General features: G+C 44.9%; 1 protein-coding gene across 2 annotated transcripts in view; it reads left to right on the forward strand.

Moving 5' to 3' along the window:
* The window catches only part of MID1 (midline 1), a 229,617-nt gene extending 222,968 nt beyond the window's left edge, over positions 1–6,649 (forward strand). For both annotated transcript variants that reach the window (XM_045290711.1, XM_004709976.2), the window contains exon 10: positions 4,354–6,649. In XM_045290711.1, the coding sequence (XP_045146646.1) occupies positions 4,354–4,702 (349 nt within the window). In that variant the 3' untranslated portion in view covers positions 4,703–6,649. The remainder of the gene's footprint in view (positions 1–4,353) is intronic.
* The last annotated feature ends 2,319 nt before the right edge of the window (positions 6,650–8,968 follow it).

The following is an 8,968-nucleotide window of genomic DNA, read 5'->3' on the forward strand; positions in this document are numbered from 1 at the left end:
GGGAGTGCAAACTACAGCCCATGGGTTGAACCCAGGCCGCCTCCCATTTCTGCAGACAAAGATGCAGTGGAGCCCAGCTGCTCCCAGTTTTGTATGTATTGCTGGTGGCTGCTTTGTAGCCACCAGGGCAAGGTTGAGTAATTACGACTGTGCAGTGTGGCCCACATTACCCATCATCTTCTAATGAAGACTAATTTCTGTTGTTGTGTATAGTTTCTGATAAATTTTCTGCACCTAGTGAAGGGTGAAAGGGAGGGTGGGTGTGAATCAGTGACCATAGACTGGAAATGATGGCAACAGCAGGTGGGCCCACTCCACGAACCTTAGCCCACTGAGTTCTGTGAACCAAGATGGAAGATCAGAGGACAATCCACACTGGAATCAGTCACGAAGAAAAGCCCACTCCATAGCAGCAGACTCCACCCCTTACTCTGTCCATGTGCCTCACAATTGTCTGCTTGCTATTGATCAAAAAGAGAGCAAATTTATTTTTCTTTAGCAAGCCTTTGTCTAGCACAAGTAGATGCCAGATGCTGGTGTAAGCATTTGACAAATATGAGCGCATTTATTCATCCTCACAGAACACAGAAGGGACGTGCTGGTGTGACCCATTTCTATAGGTAAGGTGTCTTGAGGCACGTGCCCAAGGTCATCAAGCTCATAGGTGGCAGAGTCTGAATGTCTGCAATCAGGGTTCAAGTTCTTAATCCTGCCTAAAACACAAGCGAGTCAATATTTCTGAATTTGTGGGTCATGCAGTATCTGTTGTAATTATTAAATTCTGCCTTTGTATTGAGAAAGCGACCACAGGCAATGTGCACATGGATAGGAGTGGCCGTGCCCGGTAAAACCTAATTTATAAAAACAGGTGATTTAGGAGGCAGCGAGCTTCTGGTAAAGCTGATGGAAAAATTGGGAGACCTCGGTGATGGTTGCATGTGAGGAATGTCATTAATGTCTCACTGAGGTGTTCGGGTCGCAACTGTCGACCTGTCGAAGGTTTTGTTTCCACCATTGAAAAAGAAAGACAACAAGAGCAGGTGGGTCGGATTTGCCCCTCAAATCCTAGATTGCTGATCACTGCTCTTAACCACCATACTATGACTAGGCTACTGTCCCACACAGGAAGGCTTCCGCTTTTGAGACACCTGAAGTGTCCTTTAGGGCTTTGGATGGCTGACTTAGTGAGTTGATAGCTTAAAAACTAACTTTAAATCAAAGCCAAAGTTTAAAACGGCAAAATCTGAAGGTGTGTGGCAGACAGGGTTAGTATTGATAGAAGGATCAAACACCGAGTGATTAAACAATAAAGGAAAACGTTTTGATTCAAGTCTATACAAATAATGCAACGTGTAAGCTCACTTATCGCCTTAGGATGAGCTGATCAAAATCTGTGAACTGGAATTATTTCTCCTCAGGATGGTACCAGTACCATGATTAGCTTTCCCTCTGTTGTTGGCCTCATGATTCCTCTCATCCATTCCGCTCAACATTTCCTGTCCCGACATGCTGCCAGGGACCAGGGGGCCAAGTGGGTGTCTGCTGACTGGGCTCTGAGCTCCACTGACCTGATTGGCTTTTAGGAACACGGGGCCAAGATCAAAAAGCACAGTGCAAAAGACAGGTGCATACATTCGAGAGTTTCTAGTGTGAATTTGGGCTGGAATCCAGTGTCTAAATAATTACACCCCCATTAATAATTATTTATGATAAATGATACCTGATCGTTATGACCTCACCACCATTGATGAATGGTGTGGGAAATTCCAGCCGACCTCTCCAGCTATATAAACACAGGTCGGCAGGATCCTTGAAAATACCCTCCAGCTGTCAGAACTGACACGGGGGTGTGGTGGGGGAAACCTGAAATGAATCAGGGCATTTTAGATTTTTCTAAAACTGCTTGTGTCAGTTCCTGAAAATCTTCAGTCTAATGCAAAAGTCATTGGCCATTTCCTGGGAAATGTTAGTGAGGAAGAGGTGACCTCGAAGATTAAATGCCCGTGGACACTTTGATTTGCAGTAGCTAACGACACATTTATTTTCTTGTGAAATAGAGTCTTGACCTCAAATGAACATGGATGGATGTGGTGATCCGCGCAATGGGGCCTTGTTAGCAGTGCTCTGGGAAACGTCATTTTGCTGCTTTGTGAACTCTCCCCGTTTCATGGGACATTACATCCTGCCTGCACCGTTCAGGCCTGATGGAAATGTGTACATAGTGGTACAGCTTAATGATAGCATAATGATATTTTCCTTTGGTTAATGGACTCGTTATTTTCTTACTCTCTGTTGTTATTCACGGTGGCTTGGCATTGGATGAAATGCCGTGAACTAATCGAGCCAACGTGGGTTCCTGTCGAGATGGGTCAGAAGTCCAGGGGTGAGGCGGGGACAAGATTCTGGATTTGACTCCTCATTAGCAGTCTTAACCCTCTATATGTTTTCCCGTTTGCTAAATGAAGTCAGTTGTACCTGCCGCAGTTACTTCAATAGGGTTGAGGTAAGGTTCAAGTGGGAACGGAGTGAGTATCAATGACCCGTAATATAGAGTGGCAGTGATGTGCTACTCACAGAGCTCTGTCAGACTTCTAAGGTCATTTTGTGCCAGAGCCCAGAGAGCGTGTCTTTGGGGGAAAGATATAAAGTGGCCAAATGAAAGCCCTTCCTAAGCACAGGAGCTAGGGTTTAGGGGGAGCAGAAGTCACTTGAGGTATTCTGTGGAGAAAGGGAGCCAGCAGCTTCTGTGACTCCCAGAAGGACTGGGGACTATGAGATCACAGGGAAGGGGCCAACAGCAAGAAGCAGCTGCCCCAGGAGCTTCCCCTGAGCACCCTCCCATCTATTCTCTGTTGCCTCCTTGTAGACTTTCTAGAACAGCGGTTCTCAACCTGTGGGTTGCCACCCCTTTCACAGGGGGCGCCCGATTCATAAGGATAGCGAAATGACAGTGATGAAGTAGCAATGAAAATAATTTGATGGTTGCGGGCTCACCACCACATGAGGAACTGTATGAAAGGGTCGCTGCATTAGGAAGGTTGAGGACCACTGTTCTGGAATTTGTGGAAGGTCTTTGCGAGGACAGAACCTAACTCCGCTCTTACTGAATGGGAAGAGAGGGTGCAGGGTTGGTAGATGGCCTGACTGATTGCAACCTCTCTTTGAATTCAGTGATGGCATTTAATAGTAACTTTCTTCTTTAAAATAACACCCTTTAAAGGGATTGAATTCAAGATGATCATTTCTCAAAGACTATGTTGTTGTCGTTTCTCTTTGCATTGAGTCAGGTACCATATGTCAATATCCAGTTAGTCCAGTTTCCACTACAACATGTTGAACGTGGTGCCTGAATTACACACTCTTTATTAAAAGGCACAGGTTTTGCTCAAAGTAATCACTGTGAAATATTACAAGTCTGATGGAGACATACCTCAAGGGGATAGCGTGATTAAGAAAGAAGCTTAGAACATTGTAGAACACTTCTTCAAATTATTCTTTGAGCAGCTAGAGAACATTTCGAGCCACCAGGTTCTGTCTCCTTGAAAGAAAGCGTCACAGAAGAGATTCAGAATGTATCTGAATGTCGTGGGAAATAGACACAGAAGGGCTGTCAGCACTGATGAATTATGCAGTGTCTAAGGAAGGACGGCGTTAGCAAGTGATTTAAGCGCTGCCTTTTTGAGTCATCCTTGGGCTCAGTATTGGTGTATAATTGGGCAGTGATAATAAGATAACATACCAGGCATTGTGGCCAGGGTTTCACGTGCATTCTCACAGAGGTGGCTGCCACCATGGGCCCCGTGTGATAGATGAGGCCCCAATGAAAGAGTCTACAGCTATACTATCCAATATGGTAGTCACAAGTCACACATGGCTATTTAATTTCACTGAATTAAAATGAAATAAAAGGTAAAATTCAGCTCTTTGACCACACTAGCCACATCCAAGTGTTTATTCACCCCAGGGAGCTTGTAGTTACTATAGTGAACAGTGCCGGCCATGCTAGCTATTCCGGGCAGTTCTGCTGTACAGAATTATTTGTGTAGGGCTTCATGTTTTGGTTGTTGTTGTTGTTGTTGTTGTTAGCAGCAAAATACATAGTTTTAGCATAGTGCTTGCATGGCAAACAGGAAGGTGACTAAATGCAATGGCCTCTTTCCACAATTTTGCACTGGGAAGGAGGGAAGACAAGAAGCACATGTGTCCAGGTTCCTGCCAAGCTTTCACTTACTGAGAAAAGCAAGGGACAACACGAGGTCACGTTTTCCTGACACCAAGGACCGTCACGTAAGGTAGTGGCAGCATCCACGACTGACCAGGCTCACCGGGCTCCTTGCTGTTTCCTTTCTGCAGGTACGCCATTGGCCTGGCCTACAAGTCGGCCCCAAAGCACGAGTGGATCGGGAAGAACTCGGCTTCCTGGGCGCTGTGCCGCTGCAACAATAACTGGGTGGTAAGACACAACAGTAAAGAGATCCCCATCGAGCCAGCTCCTCATCTGCGGCGCGTCGGCATCCTGCTGGACTACGACAACGGCTCCGTCGCCTTTTACGATGCGTTGAACTCCATCCACCTCTACACCTTCGACATCGCCTTTGCACAGCCCGTGTGCCCGACCTTCACCGTGTGGAACAAATGCTTGACCATTATAACTGGCCTTCCGATTCCAGATCACTTGGACTGCACGGAGCAACTGCCGTGAGCCTGGGGCTGCGCGGAGCAGCTGTCGGGGGCAGGAAAGGATATGTGGTCACCCTGTAGGGGACTGAGATAGCCCAGGCTTTGAGAGGGTGACAAAAATCTCACCAAAAAGTGTCCCAAACTTGGCTCCGATAGGTCTGAACACGGGCACCTCCCCTCCTTTCACTGTGTCTTGTATGAAGCACGGGCTTTAATAATTTTTTCAAAATTTTTTTGGTGTGTATGTGTGTGTATTTACAGGAAAATTTATAGATTATTTATAAAAGAAACCGAATTGATTACAACTCTTAGGAATTCTTGGGGTTTGCACAGTCAGAAGCCCGTTTGCATCCTGGTCTATGGGCTGGAGGAGGGCAAACCTCCTTTGTAGTCGTGGGTGTTCATTCATAAGATGTCATCGGCATCTCAGGAGAGAGACTGTCACCGCAACAGTGCTCCTCCAGCCCAGAATATGATGCCATTCTCAAAAACGGAGAAAAAAAAAAAGCCTTTCAAGTCCCTGGGTGGTGCAGTTAAGACCTCAGCTGCTAACCGAAGGGCTGCAGGTTCAAGTCCACTCAGTGTTGCCTCCAGAGGAAAGCCCGGAGATGTACTTCTGAAAGGTCACAGCCTTTGAAAACCCGTGCAGCACAATTCTCTTCTGATGCACACGGGGCTGCCATGAGTTGGTGTAGGACAGTGAAAAGGCTTCCTTGCTCCAGTTCGTTTTGAAGTATTTAAACTGCAAAAGTCCAAAATGTGTATTGGATCCACTAAAATGCAGAGCAAGGGTGGCAGGAGGTAACTCCGGAGAATGGAGCGCCCACTGCTAAGTCTGTAGTGTTGCCAGCCGGTGGGATAAGGTTGGAGAGAAAGGTGCTGAAACCTTGGACTGTATCTTGCCCTTCTCCCAGGGTGGAGGATTCTGGGAGAACATTAGGAATGAGATTGCAGTGAAAAGGAATCGCTGAATCCTGATTACTCAACAATTCCGACCAACTGTGTTTGATTCAGAAATAGGATTCTGCGTCAAGATATTCAAATAGTATTTTTGCCCTTCCTTTTAATACCTTGCTTTAGGATTGTGAAATGGCTTCTTTGCGTTTACTAATTGCCCTGCCACCCTTTCCAAATGCTTTTTCGTTTGTCTCTGTAGCTGAGGAAAGAAACTTGTTCCGTCACCAAGGAAGCCCCTTTTGGGCTGGAGCTTGCTCTCCAGTACGTCAGCACGTGGCACTGATCACCACGAGCACGTCCAAATCTAAGTCACCCGAAAAACACTTCCTATTTATGAGTTCATAATGACGAGGGACGTGGTAGAAAGTACTGTTAACTAGAGCCCATGCCTCAAACGTTATTATAAACAGACTTTTATGAAATCTGTCTTGAAAGATGTAGAAGTCTCTCAGTATCCTAGTATAGTTTATCATAGAGTTGTAAGAGAAGAAAAACTGGCTGTTCTCACACACAATCGAATAGAACCTGCTAATAATAAAGTGTCACATGGGATTTTTTTTCACTTGCTTGTCTGACACTTGGAAATGGTCCGTGAATTCAGCCTTTCCAAAAGTGGCCCTTAGAGTGAGACTCTGGCATTGATTTAACCAGAAGGGACAGTAGAACTATTGCAAAACTACTTATCTGGGCTACTGGGTCAGCCATTGTGATTGAACAGACGGATGGGTTTAAAGCATGGTTTCGAATAATTTTTATTTTTTCACCAAATTGTCCAGTTGTTTCCTGAAGTAAATCTATAGACCCGTCGTTTCAGTCTCACATTGTCAAGTGGCCAAAGCTTTTGTGAAGGCGAATCTGGAATTCATAGAAGCCTGCCGGCTTACTGTGTCTTCTACCTTCTCCACTTGCTGATACCCCCTTTTCTTAACAAATAGATTCTATATATTTACTCTATTATTTATACCCAGATGGATATTTTGATAGCTACTTCAGACAATTTCACTTCTGAACACCTCAGTGGGGTGGGGGTGGGGGAAAGGGGGGGAAACATTCTCTGGAAATGTAATGGGATTTTTTTTTTAATGATACAAAAACTCTCTATTGGCCTTCCCTGATGGCACTGAAAGGGTAGTCTCAGTAATCCCTACATACTGTTTTGGGTAACTGGATAACAAATATTTTAATGCACTTTGTACATTAATGGGTTCCGAATAAAAGTTTTGCAAATCAGTCTCCAGGTACCAAGAAATGCTACAGTTTGCCTTATGATGTTTCCCCACAGCATTTGCGAGAAAGCTCGTGTTTCCGTGATTATGTTTTTCAATATAAAGAAGTTACTACTCAAATTTTCACTGTAAGCCGTTTAGGGTATGTGTTCACTATTTTTATAAGGACAAGAGAGATTTTGTTATAAGTTTGTGGTGGAAAGCTCACTCTTTGCTAACGTAACGCATTGTGGATACTAGCAGTTAATATTTCCAAGTTGTCATATTTACAGGAAAATATGTATATGGTGAAAAGCCACAGTGTTTAATTTCTGTAATGATGTAGAAACGATTTCCGTGTGGATTTTTTTAAGTCTAAAAATATATATTCTATAAGCATTTGCTGTCGCACCAGTCAGCATTCTTTTGAAATGGATTTGGGGTCAAGATGCTTTAGTCTTTCGCGGTCCTCATTTCACAGGAAGCACTGCAGGCGATGCAAGGGCAGAAAGCTGGCGGTGCCCAGCTGGTGGATTCGTCAATATTGATGCCGCGCCCACCACAGCCCCCCGCGTGGTCTCCTAGGACTTCATGCTTGGTTGAATGCTCTGCCGCCGCCGCCGCCATCTTGAAAATCTTCGTTCTTGAACAAAGGGCTCGCAGTTTCCTTTTGCACGAGGCCCTGCAAATTATGTAGCCCATCCTCGGAAAAGAACTCACATCTGGTCCCTCTCTTCCTGTTGTATTCAAATAAATAAAGCCATCTGGATCCAAAAATGGAAAGTGGTTGGTCATATATTTCAAGCAGAAATCGAAATGGATTGAGGTGAGAGAGAAGCTGTGTGGAGATTGATTCTGGTATTGATATGCTAGCAATCACCTTCCCCAAGCCAAATCCACTGCCGTTTCATGCCCACTCATGGAAACCCTCTAGGACAGAGTAGAACTACCACTGTACGTTTCTGAGGTTTTTTTATGGGAGTAGAAAGCCCTGTCTTTCTCCTGAGAAGCAGCTAGTGGTTTCAAACTATAAACCTGTCAGACTTTAGCCCAACAACACAGAACCACCACATCACCAGCGCTTCTCAGTCACCTTCCAGGAACACAGAATTCCTCTTCAGCTCCAGGGCATATGCTTTATCTGTGTTCGACACCTATGTATAGGCTCCTATTCCCATGCACTCAGTATTGGGAAGTTGGTCTGCCATTATAGAAGGTTCAAAGAGATAAACGGACAACATGGGTGAAGGGAGCACCCACTGCCTTTGAGTTGATTTCAAATCACAGGCTTTCTGAGCCTGCAAATCTTCACTGGTGAGGAAAGCCTCATCTTTCTTTCTTGGAGTGGCTGGTAGGCTTCAACTGCTAATCTTGTGATTAGCGGCTCAATGCCTAAGCAACACCACCAGGGCTCTTTTGGTTCTCAGTGTGGGAGACACTTTGCTATGCCTGGAGACGTTTTTGGTTGCCACAACTAGGGGAAGGTGGATGCTACTTGTTATCTAGTGGAGACCAGGGATGCTGCTAAACATCTTACAACGCACAGGGCAGCCCTCACCACAAACAGTGACTCTACTCCAAATGTCACTCATGCCAAGCTGGGAAAACTCTTATTGTTTCAAAAAGCTATTCTCCCCCAAACCTTTAAATTTTCTAGTAATCGAGTCAAGATCTGATTTAACAAAAACAACAGTAGTCTTCACTGCAGTGGCTTCTTCACCTTTTAAAGACATTTATGAGAAATGAAATATTTTTAAATAAAATACTTAGCTGCCAAAGAACAGCCCCCTAAAAAAAAAAATTTCACTGCCACTTAGTCAATTCTGTCTCCTAGTGATCCTATAGTACAGAGTAGAGCTCCCCCTGTAGGTTTTTCATACAAACTCAACAGTATTAGAAAGCCAGGTCTTTCTCCTGAAGAGCTGCTGGTACATTGGAACTGCCGACCTCGTGGTTAGTAGCCCAATGTGTAACCACTAAGCCAAAGAATCCAAGCCTGTATGAATGAGAACCACCGAAGAGTGCCAGGAAGATGTGCCTGAGCAAATGGAGACATCTTTGAGGTTACACGGTCTGTCTCTCCCTGTCTGTGTTTCCTTTCCCTCCTTTTGGGTTTGTACATTCAT

This window comes from Echinops telfairi, unplaced genomic scaffold (genome assembly GCF_000313985.2).
Source record: "Echinops telfairi isolate 266 unplaced genomic scaffold, ASM31398v2 ScPeMD7_53;HRSCAF=182, whole genome shotgun sequence".
Lineage (NCBI taxonomy): Eukaryota > Metazoa > Chordata > Mammalia > Afrosoricida > Tenrecidae > Echinops > Echinops telfairi.